Source organism: Prionailurus viverrinus, chromosome B2, assembly GCF_022837055.1.
Source record: "Prionailurus viverrinus isolate Anna chromosome B2, UM_Priviv_1.0, whole genome shotgun sequence".
Taxonomy (NCBI): domain Eukaryota; kingdom Metazoa; phylum Chordata; class Mammalia; order Carnivora; family Felidae; genus Prionailurus; species Prionailurus viverrinus.
This window is the reverse complement of record NC_062565.1, coordinates 125090271-125108491: the sequence shown is the minus strand read 5'-3', so window position 1 is coordinate 125108491 and position 18221 is coordinate 125090271. Positions and strand designations below refer to the sequence as shown.

The 18221-nt window shown below is 44.6% G+C and overlaps 1 protein-coding gene across 4 annotated transcripts in view; it reads right to left on the bottom strand.

Annotated features, from left to right (window-relative positions):
• ARFGEF3 (ARFGEF family member 3) overlaps positions 1-17761 on the bottom strand; it is a 188144-nt gene extending 170383 nt beyond the window's left edge. For all 4 annotated transcript variants that reach the window (XM_047859292.1, XM_047859295.1, XM_047859293.1 and 1 more), the window contains exons 1-2: positions 17525-17761; positions 8963-9014 (exon numbers count right to left, since the gene is read on the bottom strand). In XM_047859292.1, the coding sequence (XP_047715248.1) occupies positions 8963-9014; positions 17525-17609 (137 nt within the window). In that variant the 5' untranslated portion in view covers positions 17610-17761. The remainder of the gene's footprint in view (positions 1-8962; positions 9015-17524) is intronic.
• Positions 17762-18221: the final 460 nt, after the last annotated feature.

Below are 18221 nucleotides of genomic sequence, written 5' to 3'. Positions count from 1 at the left end.
AACCACTATTGAGGTATTTGCGGTCCTCATCCATTTTAAATCACAGTCTTTCCCAGTTGATGTGGATACGGTGACTTCTTCAATTAGAAAACAAACATAAATTTTGCACATCCTGTAGAAGTGGCTCCAGGGTTCAAAACAGAACTAAAACACTAAAATAGATCAAAGCAGCAGAAAGGCAATTAAAATGAAACCATACGAGGCATGGAAAGCTATTATGGATGGTTCTCTCAAAGCATAAATGCTGATGAATGTGCTCCCATCCTGCAGGAAAGATCCTTGATGGGGCCCCCCATCAAGATAGGGAGGAATGTGCCAACATCTGAGTTGAGAAAAGGATGTGGACCAGGCAGGCAAAATGAAGCAGAAGGCTGGGCAGAGGCTCAGCCTGGGTGGGGACAGGAGAGGTGTGGGGGACACAGACAAGGGCAAATGGGAAGAAGGGCTGTTAGAGTCTTTCTGGGAACAACAACTGGCAGGAGAAAAGTAATTAGGCAGAGATTGGATGTGAAAAATCACAGAGAAGGTAAGCAAAAGGCAGCCGGGCCATGGCCGGGGTAATGTCTGGGATTGTAGTCAAAGGGGCACTAAGAAATGCCAACAAGAGGTTCATTGCCATTGGCTGCCTTTTAACAAGACAGGCTGAGGGTTCCCTGGACCGTTTTATCTCATCGGTACCAGTCCTGTTGTAAATAACCTGGGCTAAGAGAAGGGGCAAATCCTGGATTAGAACAGGATGGGGGTGAAGGTTCTTTAGTTCTTTACAACAGGAATACTCCACAGTCAAATTCATGTTGGGAGTGTGGCAGGGCAGGCAGCTTCCCTCTTCCACGTGGGCCAATGAGAGCTGAAACCCTTGGAGAGTCAATGTCCTTTGGCCCAGCACATTAACCAACTCCCAACCCCTGATCTAATACACGTCAGGCTAGTTGGGGCTTTGGTTGACGAGAGAGGTCAATGGATTGGGTGCTAGGCTTCTGGTTCTACTCTCTGGGACCAACCCCCTCCCCCCGTCAGCCAATGAGATCTGAGAAGTTCTATCGCCAAAGTTGAGATTCCATTCTGGTATGGATTCTTTCAAATACTGTTTCCTCAGACTCCGGAGAGGAGGGTACAGGTCCCCTGGGATATGTACGGCAGTGTGGAGAAGCAGTTTCATCCTACAAGCATTTACAGGGCACCGAACTAGGGGATGAAAAGATGAATACTTTACATATATGAACTCCTTGAGGATAGGGTCTCAGAACAGAACCCCTAGACAACTGCCGATACAATGGCTAAGCGCCATGAGAGATTTATGTATAGCGAGGGCACAGAGAAAGATCACTTCTAGCAAACACAGCTCAGCCTTCAAGGAGAAGTAGGAGGATGAAGTGAGAAAGGCTGTGTGTTATGAGACACTCAGTGGACAATCTTGATGAAAAGGGCAGGTCAGAAAATGCCCCCCTCGTGTTTTAGTGCCCCATATAAAGGGAGTTTGGGATCGCTAACGAAACACCTCAGATCTACTGCTTTAGTCTAAGCTTTGGCATGCAGAAGAAAGATTTGTAACAAGCAAGCTTTATTTCAGCTTCTGAGATGGGCCCAGGAAGGAGGAGGAACAGGTGCTGGGAAATGCCTTCAGTAAAACATTAGTACACGTGGGAGAGGGTATCCTGGAAGTGGGGTCTTACTCAGCACACCCTTCATCCCAGGAAAGAGCAGTTTTTCCTGATAGTACATGTTGCCAAGGCTCCGCCCAAAGCAGGACAGAAGAAACAGTCTGTGGAATCTAGACGAGACAGAATAAAGCTTGATTTGAATGTGGATGGCCCCAGCAGCCATGAGAACTTTCTAAGAGTGCAGGGCTGGAACTTGGGTGAGGTGGGTGAGGCACCGGCCTCGGGCACAAAATTTTAGGGAGCATTAAAAAACTCAATCAGCAAGATCAATAATATTTTAATGCCACATTTTTTCCTTTTTAAAATTCCAGTATAACAAGCACACAGTGTTACATTAGTTTCAGAAGTACAATATAGTGATTCAACAATTCTCTAAATTACTTAGTGCTCATCATAAGTGTACTCTTTCACCCATCCCCCCACTCACCTCCCCTCTTAGAGCTATCAGTTTGTCCTCTATAGTTATGAGTCTGGTTTTTTGTTGGTCTCTTCTCACTTGTTTTAGTTCTTAAATTCCACATATGAATGAAAGCCTTTTTGACTTTCTCTTATTTTGCTTATCATTATACCTTCTAGATTCATCCATGTTGTAGCAAATGGCAAGATTTCATTCTTTTTTATGGCTGAGTAATATTCCATTGTGTGTGTGTGTGTGTGTGTGTGTGTGTGTATTCTTTTTTTCTTTTTCTCCATATCCTCACCAACACTTGTTGTTTCTTGTGTTGTTTTCTTTTTTTTTAACCATTCTGATTGGTGTGAGGTGCTTTAAAGCCACATTTTAAAAACTCGAAATGAATGCCAAAATTCCATGGCAAACGAAATGCCAAATTTTAAAGACAGGATCTGGCCCTGTACTCCCATGACTTAGCCTCACTCACCTCACCTGCTCCTGGTCATGGGGCAGTGAACCTCTTGGAAATCTGACAGGGGAGGCAGAGTAGTTTGTCAGAGACCCAGGCAGCTCAACCAAGACATCAGACTTGTAGTGGCCTAACGTGTCTGGGCCTCGGCATGGAGTGAAAAGCATCCTCCTTACGGATTTATGTAGAGTTATGTGAAGATGTCCAGATCCACAGCCACCAGAATTTGGAGTTCCAAATCCACTAGAAAAGACAGCAGGCAAGCCATTCTGGCCCAGTCTCTGGGTGAGACTGACCACACCCAACCAAAACTCAGAAGCAGAAGAACACCGCAAAACTCCATGAGACAGGGAAGAACATTTTTTAGGAATGTGCCAGCAGGTCAAGAATGATCTGGTGGGCGCCTGGGTGGTTCAGTGAGCTAAGCGTCCGACTACGGATTTTGGCTCAGGTCACGATCTCATGGTTTGTGAGATCGAGCCCTGGGTCAGGCTCCACACTGTGTGTGGGGCCTGCTTGGGATTCTCTCTCCCCCTGCCTCTTTCTGCCCCTCCCCCACTCATATGTGCACGTATGCATGCATGCATGCATACACTCTCCCTCTCTCTCAAAATAAATAAACATTAAAAAAAAAAAAGAATGATCTGGAAGAGGCAGTGACTGCATACAACAATGGTACTGAAAGGTCCACAGAAGAACCCTTTTCTTTTTCACAATTAGGGTTGGATATAATATAAACTCTTCAATATTTCTGAGAAAAAAAAGATCAGACAGAAGCAGGTATCATCTTAACCAAGCCACGGCAAGGACAGCGGGGTATGGAGAGGGGGGTGGCTGATGAATCAACTTGCAAGAAGCTCAACATTCCAGAAGTTGTGGTAACTCCAGGTAGGCTTAAGCCAGGGGCTCCCTGCCAGGCAAGGCTGGTGACAGCTTCACAAAACACAGACATCACACCTGAATATTCATAACAAAAACCACAGTAGCCCTGAAGAATCCATAAATGACCAGGCTATTTTGGTTATATCGCTCGATTCCCAAACCACAGGGAAAAAGCAAGGAGGTTTAGGGGGTGAGAAGATAAAGTAGAAAAGTGTCAGAGACCAGAAAACGTTTTGTGTTATTGGCTACTAATATTTCTTGATCAGTAGCTTCCCAGGCTAATTTATCACTTGGTTGAAAAACCAGTGGCTAACAACAATGAAGTCAAGGACTATTAGTGGTGACTTGACTTGGTCACAGATAGTTCACCAAGTCTATCCCAATTAGGAAGCACCGAAAGTTGCCTTCTGCATATCAGACAAGTAGGACCTAGAAGTGGAAACCCCAATCAAAGGAAGAGCCTGAGCTACTTGATGACCTCCTTCCTGAGTATAGGGACACTGTGATGGCCCACGAATTCATAGGTTTTCGACCCTGTGAAGACACGGAAGGCCTGAAGTTTAAGAAGAAGCAAACGAGGAGCAAAGACAGTGAGGGTACAGGCTCCTCATGGCGGAAGATAAGGACTTCTTAAAGTTCCACTCCCAAGTTCAAAATCAAGACTTAGGGCAAGAAGGTAGAATGATTCTCACATAACTGTCTACTAACAAACTCGGGAAAGGTCACCCTGGAGCTTCCTCCATCCCTGACGTTGAATCTCACCGGCACGCTGCATGAATGCCTATCCCTGTTGCTATAGCTGCTAACTTTATAAACCAGGAGAGTGGACAGTGGCTCAATGAAGGAGCTTGAGGGGGAAACAGGCAATGCCTCTGATCACTCCTCAGCTTCACCTACAATGTTTTATGGTGGGGCTTCCCCCCGACAATGCCCTACACATGACTGAATAGGGCACTGTGACTAAAATCATTCACGTGACAGTAGTCCACTTTGGACTACTGTGGTTTGTACAAGAAGTCCTCAGAGCAATCAATGGTAAAACAGAAGTAATATGACCATAGGTCTCTCGAGGTTTCAGTCTTCTTCTGATCGGAGCTATCATTCCTAATATACGCAACTGAGCGAAGCAATATTAGCAATGATTTATCACGATGTTAATATATTTATCATAAAAAGCAATCCATCAGTGGCAAAAGAAAACTTAAGAAAAACAGCACAGCAAAAGTCCTTGAGATTTGAATTATTCCCTATTGCCCTTTCCAAAACAACAAAATACCTGCAAATAAACGCTTCTAAGTGATTATCAGAAATGGAAACTGAATCTGAAATATAAAATCAGGAGAATACAAGACATCGTTAACGAATCTGCTTTCTTTACCATATACTAAATAGAAATATAATTGAAGAAAAAGATTTAAAACATAATTGAAGACAAATAATCAACGTATCCAAATTCTTATGCACAAATATTTAGTCACTAGATTTTTTTTTTGAGCAGGTACTCAAATAATAGAAAGATGCCCTCTTAAATAACTGGACAGAGTAAGTACTCTCGGTTTAAAAATTCCTGGCAGTGGAATCAAAGAATCAAAGGAAGACTGATTTCACAACAAAAGAAGAAAAGCCCATTACAGCATATCTCACTATATCGCTTCCCCTTATGATAAAGGGAAATAGGAAATCAGACAAATATTGATTCAATGGCTCTTTTTTGTCCTAACTATGGCTTATTCCTATACCCTGAAAGAGGCCTTAAAAACCTCCCAACTATTGTGAATCATAGTCAGACTGAAACCTCCTTATATATATAAAAACCTCCATATATATATATATATATATATATATATATATATATATATATATATAAATTTACAGTCACTACCACAAAAACAGTGTTTTCCAGCTAGGTATTTCTTTATTCTCCTCCCTCTGACTGTAAAACCTTTGAGTGCAAGGCTCACATCTGCTTCGTCTCATTTATATGGTTTAATTCTCTGTACAAAAATGGTTGATAGACCTCACTGCACGCCTGGAATACAAACACATTCCTTTGCACACAAGGATGGCATCACCAGCTCTTTATCATTAGGATAAACACTCCGAATTATCTGCTAACAACGGTGAAAGCACGAAAACACATTATAGATAGATAGATAGATAGATAGATAGATAGATAGATACAGATAGAATTCACCCACAGTTCCTGGTCCACCATCCCTGCCACCAGTTTGGTGACCCCCTTCTACAGGTTATACAAGCTGGCAAGCTGGCTCTGGGTAAATCTTGAGGCCATGGGTGAAAGTAAAGTTAAATGACATGGCTGAATGGAGACCAACCATGTTTCCATTAATACTGCACTTTCTCTAACTCATCTGCCCCCCACCCCAACACACACACCAAGAGTTGGGAAAGACCAGTTGTCTTTTGATGAACATTCTTAAGCAGTAGGCTAGGAGCCTCTTCTGGTATCACTGTTATGTTCTTAGGCCTAACACTAATAGGCAGAACTTTTATCGCAGACCCAGAACCACAGAAAGCTCAGCTGTCAGGTTCAACCACTCTCTGGATTTGGAAATAGCTTTTAGAGCCTTTCTGGCTCCAATAGCCACTAAGAAAAATGTAAAGTTCTGGTTTGCACATATTTTAAATTGACGTTTACATTTCTTCGTCATAATTCTAATTACTTGAAAAGGCTATAATTCTGGCATATTGGAATTATAACAGTTTTTAGTTAAAACATATCGCTTATTTAAATGTATTAATGAAATCAAAATACCACACCAATTTGAAAACCAGCTTCATCCATCAAAAAAGTATATGAGCAAACTTAAAAAAATTTTTTTTTAAATGTTTATTTATGAGAGAGACAGAACACGAGCTGGGGAGGAGCAGAGAAAGAGGGAGACGCAGAATCCGAAGCAGCCTCCAGGCTCTGAGCTGTCAGGATGGAGCCTGCTGCGGGGCTCAAACTCATAAACCTTGAGATCACGACCTAAGCTGAAGTCACATGCTTAACCCACTGAGCCACTGAGGCACTCCTATGAGTGAACTCTTCAGAGTAAAAGATGCTACATTGTTCTCTTTTCTCCTTGAACTTGTATTTCCATTCTGCTTCCCCAACTCAATTTTCTCTCAATATTATATGTTTTAATTATGTTTTTAATGGTTATTTATTCTGAGAGGCACTGTACATGAATGGGGCAGGGGCAGAGAGAGAGAGAGAGAGAGAGAGAGAGAGAGAGAGAGAATCCAAGCAGGCTCTGCACTGTCAGAGCAGAGCCCAATGCAGGGCTTGATCCCATGAACCCTATGATCATGACCTGAGCCAAAATCAAAAGCCAGATGCTCAGCCACCCAAGCTACTTAAGCGCCCCAATATGTTTCAATTCTTGAGAGCTTTTTTTATTAATCTCCCTACTATATTTCTGTGTATAAAATGTATACAAAGTGATTTTTTAAAAGTCTCCTGTGCTCATGAGGCTTAAAAGTGTTTACTTTTCTTCTGGCTTGAGGTACCATTATGAATGCACCTAACTGATACAAACAGTATTAATGATTATATATAAGAATGTTAATGTAGTTAACATGAAAAGTATAATTTTATCAGAAATGCATTCCTAAAGAAACAGATAGGTAGGCCTTGTTTATTTTTATCTTCAATTACTTCATATATCTATGGATGAGTATCCCTTATTGCTAGAATAAGGTGGGATTTAACATCATTTCTAGACTTTTTCACTCTTACAGATGTAAGCAGTAAGAAAACTTAGTTACATAAGAATGAAGGAGACTTGGCATCAAAACATCTTTTTTTTGTCTATTATAACTAGAAGAGGTCTTCCTTCAATGTTGCTGAAAGCCAAGAAGTAAAAACTAACCTGCAAAAAGATGTGTGGTCTGGTCATTACAGTCATCCCTTTTACCAACACAAACACTAGTATTTTCATAGTCCTTTGTTGGGGGAAGACATTTCTGCACCCCCACAGAACATACCGCGGTAAGATTCAGAATGGGATGGGTAACGGCGATGCTTTCCTTGCTCAAGGGGAAGAAGAGGGACTATAATAGGTAGGCTAGAAAAGGAGATGTGGCAAAATCAGTTTTTGGAAAGGGCACCTATAGATAATGAGGACCAGGAAATCATCTCCCTTAAACTACCTATGCCTTCGTATCTCTAGGAGAGTCTTCATGTTCTCCTATGTGCATGGGTACCCCAGCTGAAACACCGCCCCCAGCCCCCCTGGACAAGAGCGATGCTGGCAGCCATTCTGTCCATTTAGCTATATGCACACAAAAGTACATGTGGTTTGATAAACACATGAATTTCCTTACAATATATCAGCTTGCAGCAGATGCTATAGGAGACGCAATAAATTTTTAAACACAGAATCATAATTCTTGCTCATTCTACTTGCAGAGATAGAAAACGCCTAATAAGTCATTATGTCCTGACAGTTTAGGACTATACTCAACAAAAGACTGTAAGTTCAATGTTTTTAATAATGTCCCAAAACATCTGGAAACCATCCAAAGATCTAATACTAAGAAAATTACCAGGGTGCCTGGGTGGCTCAGTTGGTTAAGCATCCGACTTTTGATTTTGGCTCAGGTCATGATCTCACGGTTCATGAGATCAAGCCCCACATCGGGCTCTGCGCTGACAGCACAGAGCCTGCTTGGGATTCTCGCTTTCCCTCTCTTTCTGCCCCTCCCCCCACTTGTGCACTCTCTCTCACTCTCCCAAAATAAATAAGTAAACTTAAAAGAAACTTATTAAATAAATGTTAGAGCAGCCATATAATGGAAGAATATACAATATTTTAATTTGAAGAACATATATTGACATTAGAAAATGTTCTTCATATGACATGGGCTGAAGAAACAAGCAGGAAACAAACATAATTAAAATTTCATATTAACTTATAAAAATATGTATATGTAGGAAAAAGTCTGTTAAGAAAATCTATTAAACTGTTTTTAGCGGCTACCTTTAGGTGGTGTAATTATGGGCAACTTTCTTATTTGTTCTTTCCAAATCTCCCACAGAGGGCATTTCTCTCATTGATGAAGGATGATGGGGAATTGTCCGGAAGGTGGGGAAAATAGACTCACCATCTCAGGGCTGTTGTAGGTGGCCAGAGTTTGTGAGATAGTGTTCAGCCAAGGGGCTGGTGGGAGTTAGATCCACCCCACAGGGTGTAGGGCTGCTTCTCCCCAGTGGGGGTGCCATTTCCCGATCTACGGGCAAAGACTTTGTCCACTGGCTACATTCTTATTGAGGTTTTAGTCATTTTTCTCCTTGACCAATTTTATCCTTTCATCTCACTTCCTCAGCTGTTTCTTTCAGATTACTGACTTCACTCATTCCACAGATGCCTAGAAATCACCACAATCAGGTCCCCATCATGCTAACCTCATGATCTATCCCATTTCATGGATGTAAAAAAGCCATTGGTCCACAAGTAAAAGGCTATAAGCCAGTAAGATTATCTGGGCCTTCAGGGAAACCCAGTAGGAGATTCTTACTTTCACTATATTATACAACTCCGGTCTCCTTACCTCAGCAAGTGTGGGGGGATCTTGACAATGGTATCCACACCACCCAGGGTTTCTGCAGAAGGAAATTTACAAAGTTAAAAATAAATATGTATAGAGTGGGAATCTGCAAATAAATATCATGGTTAGTTTTTTTTTCCCCCTAGAAAATCCTATAATTATAAATTGGTCAGTTCTCAATTATCTGCATGCAAGTTATCCATACTTCAAAATCCTTCTCCCTTGATAGCTCCAAAGACGCCCTTAAAGAAGTTTAAAATTAGGATATATTTCCCTATAGAGATACGAAATGAATAGTTAAATTTTTAACCTGAACTAGAACGCCAGTTTAACCTATTGGCTAACTGGCTAAAATGCTGTATTCTTGTAATAAAAAGCAGAGAAAGGACAAAGGACACAAAAGTAAAAACAAACTCTTGGGATGACATCAAACTAAAAAGCTCTTGCAGAGCAAAGGAAACCATCAACAAAAACAAAAGGCAACCTACTGAATGGGACAAAATATTTGCAAATCATGTATCTCATAAGGAGTTAATATCCAAAATATGTGAAGAATTCATACAACTCAACACCAGAAAATACACAAATAATCCAATTTAAAAATGGGCAGAGGATCTGAGTAGGCATTTTTCCAGAGAAGACATACAGATGGCCAACAGACACATGAAAAGATGCTCAACGTCACTCATCATCAGGGAAATGCAAATCAAAACCACTGTGAGATATTAACTCACACCTGTCAGAATGGCTAGAATCCGAAAGGAAAGAAATAAGTGTTGGCAAGGATGTGACAAAAGAGAACCCTTGTGCACTGTTGGTGGAAATGTAAATTGGTACAGACACTGTGAAAAACAGTGTGGAGGTTTCCCAAAAAATTAAAAATAGAACTACCATTCAAAATTCACTAATTCCACTGTTATGGGCTCCTTTACTCAAAGAAAACAAAAACACTAATTTGGAAAGATATATGCATCCTACATTTATCGCACCATTATTTACAATAGCCAAGATATGAAAGCTACCTAAGTGTCCCTCAATGAATGAATGGGTAAAGAAGATGTGGTATAATATATACAATGGAATACTACTCAGCCATAAAGAAGAATGTGACATCTGTGACGACATTGATGGACCTAGAGGGCGTTATGCTAAGTGAAATAAATCAGACAAATACAAATACCACATGATTTCACTTCTATGTGGAATCCAAAAAACAAAATAAACAAAAGCCAAAAATACACTCATGAACATGTACAGAGAACAAACTAGTGCTCACCAGAGGGGAGGGGTGTGGGGGATAGGTGAAATAGGCGAAGGGGATTAAGAGATTCAAACTTCTAGTTACAAACTAAGTCGCAGGGATGAAAAGTACAGCATCGGGAATATTGCCAATAATATTTTAATAATTTTGCATGATGACATGGTAACCACACTTAAATGTGAACATTTTGTAATGTATACAATGGTGAAAACACTAAGTTGTACACCTGAAATCAACATAGTATTGTATGTCGACTAAACTTCAATTAAAACACAATGGGGCACTTGGGTGGCTCAGTCAGTTAAGCATCTGACTTTAGCTCAGGTGATGATTTTGTGGTTCCTGAGTTCCAGCCACGCACTGGGCTCTGCACAGACAGTGTGGAGCCTGCTTGGGATTCTCTCTCTCCCTCTCTCTCTCTGCCCTTCCCCAACTTGTTCTCTCTTGTTCTCTCTCGCTCAAAATAAATAAACTTAAAAAAATAGTAAATATAGAAAGGAAAGCTATTTACTTGAAAATACTGTTTCAATACCCTTAAATAATAATTTATACTTGTGAGAGACAAAGCATTTTATGCGACATCTCATTCTCACGCACACTTATGACGTGATATATTCAACTTTTTTTAAATCGCCCTATAGCTAGGGATACTGAAAGGAGGCTCACTCTTAAATCTCATGAATTCAAGCTGGATGTTCAATATTTTACCATTGTTGTGGATTATATACATTACTTCTGCCTCCAATTGTAGAGAAAATGAAACACGATTCTTTTTCTAAAAACTGTTCTTTTTTTTTTAAAGCTTATTTATTTATTTATTTATTTATTTATTTTGAGAGAGACAAAGACAGCATGAGTAGGGGAGGGGCAGAGAGAGGGAGAGAGAGAACCCCAAGCAGGTTCCACACTGTCAGTGCACAGCCTGATGTGGGGCTCGAACCCATGAAACCGCAAGATCGTGACCTGAGCTGAGACAGAGTGGGGCGCTCAACCGCCTGAGCCACCCAGGCGCCCCCCCCAACCTAAAAACTGTTCTATTTCAATAGCTCTAACGATTCTGCACCCAATTCTGATGTATGTGGGGGGAGGCTTCCCCACATGAACAAGCAATTCTCTCACACCAGCTGAGTGTCCTACAATTTAACTCAATTCTGACGCTATCTACCTGGAGAGAGTATCAGATCCCACAGGTTAAGGGCTCAGTCCTCCAGGACTGCACCCCCCCCCCCCCTTCAGACACTAATCCCAAATCCAGGTTGTCACCTGGGCTTCTGACTGACCGGCTGTAGGTTGAAGGGTCTAATGGCCCCCTCCTTGGGTTCAGTTAATTTGCTAGGATAGCTCACAGAACTCAGAGAAACATTTCACTCACTACATTCCTGGCTCATTATAAAAGGACATAACTCAGGAATGGCCAGCTGGAGCTGGCAAAGGAGACAGAGCCGCCTAGTGAAAACATGTGGTACGCAGAGATGCATACGTCAAGGTGTGGGGAAAAAGCGTGGAGCTTCCACGCTCTCCGAGGGTCCCATTCTCCCCAAACCTCCGTGTGTTTACCCACCCAGGAGCTCTCCACACTGTGTTCTTTTGGTCTTTCCATGGAGACTTCATCACCCAGGAATGATGACATCCTTGGCCATCCGAGACCAGTCTCAAGCTCCAGCCCTTCTCCTTTCCCTGGACGTCTGGGGTGGGATTAAAAATTCCAAGTCTCTAAACACAGGGCAGGTTCTCCTGGCAACTGGCCCCCATTCTTAGGTCACTTCCCTAACATGGCACAAACCACCTTCTGGTTCTCTTCACCTAGGAAATTCAAGGATTTTAGGGGCTCCGTGCCAGAGGCCAGGACAAAGACCAAATATATATTTCTTATTAGAAATCCCAATATCACAAGCTCCAATTTGTTCCCAGTTTTTCAGCTCAAACTGCGTTGACTCCTTTCTTCATTGCTTAGGGTCGACGAGCCCTGTCAACGTGAACCGTGTTCATTGGAGGAGGAGGAACCTTTCCCCCAGCCTGTTAAAAGATCAGAAGGAAAAATGGACACGAGATGTATCCCTGAGACTCAGGAGTACGAACAGTCCAAAACGTGATGATAGGATCTGGGTCTGTTGTGGCCAAAGGGACAAACAGTAGGCGTAAGCAAGAGGATCCGCAAAACCGAAAGATGGGATCAGCAGGGTCGGTTATGCTGTCGCCAACAAGGCCAACAGAGGAATGGGAAGCACTGAGGTCAGTCGTTAGGATGAGACGTGATAACAAGAAAGCGAAGCCCTGAGATGCATGTGCAGGGAGCATATCCAAGACCACTCGCATCAGCACAGCCTCCAGTTAGCAGGGCAGGGGCCAGTGCTCGGGACAGTTTGATGCCGTTCCCCAAGAGGAGGGTTTGACACTAAACAACCAAATCAGTGTAGTTCCCCTCATCAGAGAGAGGGGTTTCTGTTCAACTCAGGATGTTCAATAGTGCCCAGCCCTACAACTGCTAACAGGGAGCCCTGGGTCTGGCTGCGTTCCACTCCAGTGGGGTTGGAGGTAAGAGAAGAGGGCTCAGGGATAACTCCTGAGAAACTCAAACATTTCGGCTAGGGGGAAGTGCTGGAGCTGGCAAAGGAGACCGAGCCGCCCAGGTGTGATAAAAATTGGCAGGGGGTGGTCCTGGAGGCCAGGGTCAGGCGGGCATGGGTATGTGCTGTGGGGCTGAGAGCGCCCTGCTGGACCGAGGTCTGTGTACCTTAGCCTTCACCCTCCGTTGGTGGAATGATGAAGGAGGAAGTCAGATGGCAGTGAGCTGAAGGGTAAGTAGAAAGTGGGGATGTGGACACGATCACTACAGAGACTTTTTAAGAAGGGCGTGGCTGCGAATATAACAGAAACTGTGGCTGGAAGCAAAAGCAGGTGGGAAGGTGGAGGGAAGGATGGCAGTGAATGGACTCTTCTTCCCCCACCCGGCGTCCCAGCCTCTCTCTACTTTTCTTTCCCCCCTCCTCCATTTTCCAAATCCATTCTACACAAGTGTCCGGACATACGTAAAACACTAAAAGTTTCTAAAATGAAGACACAGGCCCTTCCAGTTCTGATGTTCTGACATCTTATCCCATCCAGCCGTTCCCGGCTCACATGCCTCTGGGATTGCCAGTTCTTGAAGGAGAATGCTATTCTCTCCTCGGTCTACAATCTGACCCCTTCCCTGATTCTTGTCTGTTCCCTAGTCAGACCCTTGTCTCCCTGACGAGAAAAATACATAACCTCGTTCGCTCAAAATAGAGGAAAGATACATACCTATATTCCTTATCTGTAGTTACACACCCATTAAGAACACTGATTTTCGGGGGCACCTGGTTCACCCAGTCAGTAGAGCATGTGACTCTTCATCTTGGGGTTGTTAAGTTCAAGCCCCACACTGGGTGTAGAGATTACTTTAAAAAAAAAATCGTTAGAAATAAAAAAAAAAGAAAACTGATTTTCAGATAAGTGTTAATGACGAAGCAGAAAATAAAACCAAAAAACCAAAGTTAAAAAGCAAAAACAAATGACAGTCCACCATATACAGTATAACCCTTTGCAGGAGGGAAATACTCCAAAATGTGATTTGGGTGTTGAGATTACAGGTGATATTAGTTCTTTTTCTTTATGCTGTGCAAACATTTTTCAATATCCTAAAATGAGTATATATAAGTTTATAAATAGAAAAAAAGATGAATATCACTTAAGACCCAAACGAGTGACCAATGGACTTTGTTTATTGAACATCTGCTTCTCCTCCTACAGGGGCAGAAGCCACAAAGAAACGTCAGCAACAGTCCCTATGTTCAAGAAGCACTTGTCTACACTGTCGACCTTTGTTGTTTTGGCTGGCCAGCGTCCACTCCCTTGTCTTCTGAAACAGCAAGCTACCTTTGTTTTTAGGAAACCATCCCTCTCTGACTCAGAGGTTTCATTAAGCCTTGTAGCCTAGGCCTAGGCCAGTTAGGCCATTCTATTCCTTAGCTAGAGGACTGGTTCGGGTACACACGTGACTCCTCAGGATCAAGAGAGAACAAATGAAACCCAAAACTGGGAGGAGTGGCTAGAAGAGCTCCAGTCTCTTGAGACAATTGGATGATGGGCCAAGTGGGAGATGACCTCTTTCTCCTGCGATGGTTTAGGTATGGTCATGGCCTATCTCCTATTTTAGAGATGGTTTCAGTGGGAGATGACTCCTCTCTCCTGTGACAGGCTAAATGTCATGGTGACCCCTCTCCCCTATGATGGTGCAAGTGGGAGATAACTCCTTTCTCTTGAGACGGACTAGGTGTGGAGATGACTCTTCTCTCCCATGATGGCTTTAGTGGGAGATGATCCCTCTCCCCTCAGATGGTCCAAGTGTGCTAATGCTTCTTTCTCATGAGATGGTCTAAATGTGATCATTCAGAAGCCCAAAGCCATGGAGACTCACGTAGAGCATGTCAGTCACCCCAAAAAGAGCAGAACAAGGTCCTTGAACAGCGTCTAATTCCTGAACCAAACTCACCCCCACAGCTAGCCTCACCAGGGATAGTGAGTCAATACAGTGAATAAATTGTTTTGCTTAAATCAACTTGAATTAGGGTTTTGTTTTCCTTTGTTCTTCATTTGCTTTTGGTCTCCTGACTATGATATTTCTCAATTATCCTGGCCCTAGACGAGTAGCTACAGCCAACTATAACCCAAAGTAGCAGGTGCTCTAAGACAGTCATGAGGGCAGGGCTCCAAACACAGAGGAGAAACGGATTCAACTGAAGAGCTCAGGAAATGCTTCCTCTGTGAGGTGGGCCTTAGGAGTCTGGAAATGGAATTCTCAGCATGAGTAAAGGCAGAGGAGTGTGCAGGGCACAGCGTGTTCCAGGAAGTGTTTGTAGTTTATTGAACCCTTGGTAGGGGGAGCAGTAAGAAAGAACAGCCAGGGTTGGATTCTGAAGCATGTTCTAAGGAATTTACCCTTTAATCTAGACAGAAATTATGGAGGTTGAAGAGGGGAAAGTGTTTACAGTAAAAAAAAAAAAAAAAAAAATGGTGGACTGGTGGAACATAGACTGGAGTGGGAAAGAGAACAGGAAACCATATAGCCTTTGTTCATGTTGTCTTCTCCCTCCGACATGCCCTTCTAACACACTCCTTATAGGGAGGAAGCATTTTACTCGTCCTTATATCCCCACTGCTCAATACAGGGGAGGCCTTCATAAATGTTTGCTAAATAAGTGAAGAAAAGAAGGAATCCACAGCTTACCTATTTTTCAAGTCAAATCTACTTTTTTTAATCAAAAGTTTTTTTTAACATTTTTATTTATTTTTGAGAGACAGAGAGCCTCAGCATGAGCAGGGTAGGGGCAGAGAGAGAAGGAGACACAGAATCCGAAACAGGTTCCAGGCTCTGAGCTATCAGCACAGAGCCTGATGCAGGGCTTAGAACCCACAAACTGCGAGATCATGACCTGAGTGAAAGTCAGCCGCTCAACTGACTGAGCCACCCAGGCATCCCAACTCAAATCTACTTTAAAAGCCCACCAGCTCACACCAATTCCCACCACTCAACCCCTAACCCCACACACATGACCTCCTCTTTTGATGGTTTCCTGATTTATTCATTTCAACCTGTACAACGAATGCCAGGCCCTGTTACTTAACTATCTCGTGTACTGTCGTCTCCTCTTGGTACCTATAGAACAGTCACTGGGAAAGGAATCACATCCGCTCTTATAATCAGGCTGGACTCCAGGCCCGACTCAGATAGTCTACTTACTTCCCAGGTGGGTTCAAGGACTTAAACTCAGCAACACTGCCGTATAACTTAACAAGATGTTGAGTATCAAAATTTAAACATTAAAAATACTACATTACACTTCTCTTCCCTGTTATCTAAATCTGCTTAACTTACAGCAAAATAATAACGAACACAAGGAATGGCATGTTTAAAGCGCAGTCAAGCCCTGCTTTATTATGTTACTCAGCCATCTGTGACCCTTCATTAGAGGCATTTGGGAATCTAGCTCTGAATCACTCTGCTGAATGACAATGGCAATGCAAAAATAGTCCTGTGGCTTTAAGAGCCTCGCTGCTCATTTATATTTGGTCCATATTTCTGTAACAGTAAACAATGGTCAAGTTCTGCCTACGTGATAAAGTTCCTGGTAGAAAATGTGATGATAGGCAGATGTTAAAGAAAAATGATATTGCCATGATTACTTGTACACACACACCCAACACATGTGAATTCGGATCTTCTAAGTGTTAACAGAGTTGCCTAAAACATCATCGGATTCTACATCTAGAGGCAAACCTGCTAATGGCACTTATCTCTTTTCAGGTTGTACCACATCGGTGTCATAACAAGCACTGACTGCTTTCTGGTCAAGAGAGAAAGAGATGTAATTTTATTTTGTAACTGAATGGCAACCGAGGAATCACATGCAGGCTTGGGCAAGGCCAGGGCCCCACGGGGCTGCCTTGGTTTCTCCTCGGCCTTTCCTTCTTCCCATCACTATCACCCAAGGCATGCTCCTGATCCCTCTGCATTCCCAACCAGAAACAAAATTTTGATTGCCCAAATTCCTGCTTAATTGGAATGTCTTTTGGTCTTCTCTGAGGTGGAGTTCTGCCCCCTGGGTCTGATGGGAAACCCAAATGTGCTACCTGGAACTTATTTCAATGCTTGCATAGCTCACAAATTTAAAATCCCACCTGTCTGAAGGGCAGACCACAACAGAATTGCAGACGTAACACAATCCCACCCGTGCGTAATTCTTCATGTACAATAACCATGGAAGCCAATACTCAACAAGCCGGCCGCTATCTGGAAAATCAAATCAAATAAGCCATTCCTGGCTGGTCACATTCGCCAGTGTTTCCAGACGGGGGTTACTGGTTCAACTTCCCTCTTCCCCCACAGGCGCTTGGAATCGGGCCCCTGGATTCGCACCGGCTGGTGGTCCTAACTCGGAGATGGGTGACCATCATCCACCTTGCTGGGGATCTGGAAAAGGGGGCCTCCTGGCGGGGAAGACGGCCGTTCCCCGTTAAGGTTTACTAGAAGATAGAGACCAGAGGGGAGGCGGATGGATGCTAACGCCCGAACCAAAATTCTCATATCCCACATCTAATCACTGAGGCAACTCTCGCAAATCGCGCGAAATGCATCCATCACCGAAGCTCCACGGAAGCACCCCCCCACCCCCCACCCCACGCATCAGGGCCGGCTCAGCCCCAGCCCGCGCGGCCCTCCGGCGGCGGCGAGCAGGGGCGCGGGCGCCGACCCGCCGGACAGGTGCCCCGCGCCCCGCGCTTACCCAGGGCCCAGGTGCAGCTCTCTTTGATGGCTTTGTACTTGCTCCCGGACGCCTCCTTCTGCAGCTTCCTCAGGATCTCTTCCATCTTGACCTTCGTAGGGGCCCGGCCACCGACAGCGAGAGGAGCGCGCGCGAGGCCCGGCCAGGAACGCCGCCGCCGCCACTGCCCGGCCCCGGGCGCCTAGGCGGCCGCTGCGCTCGCCCCCCTCCGGCCCGGCGCGGCGGCTGATGAATCACGCCCGCTCCATGCCGCGGGCCACGTCAGCCCTGCCGCCCCGCCCCGCCCGCCGCCCCGCCCGCCAGGGTCAGGTGCGCTCGGCGCGCGCGGCGGCGGCGGCGGCGGCGGCAGCGGGCTGGAGGCTGGAGGCTGGAGGCCGGAGGCCGCGGCCCCCGACCCGCCGCCCGGGCAGGCCCCGAGGCCCCGCGGAAAGGTGGAGGCGGATGTCCGGAGCTGGCTCGCCGGCCGGGCGTTGGCCGGGCGCGGCCCGAGGGAGCGTCTGATCGGCGGCGGGCAGCCGGCGGGGAGGAGCCTCGCCGCGGTCACCCCGACCCCGACCCGCGACCCCGGCCCTGCCCTGCGGCGGGCGGCGTGGGGGCGGCCCCGCCGGCCTTGCGGAGCCCCCCCCGCGCGATGGGGCGGCGCGCCCTAGCATCCCGTTGTCCGGCGCTCTCTGTTTAGTGAGCAGCCCTCTTGGGC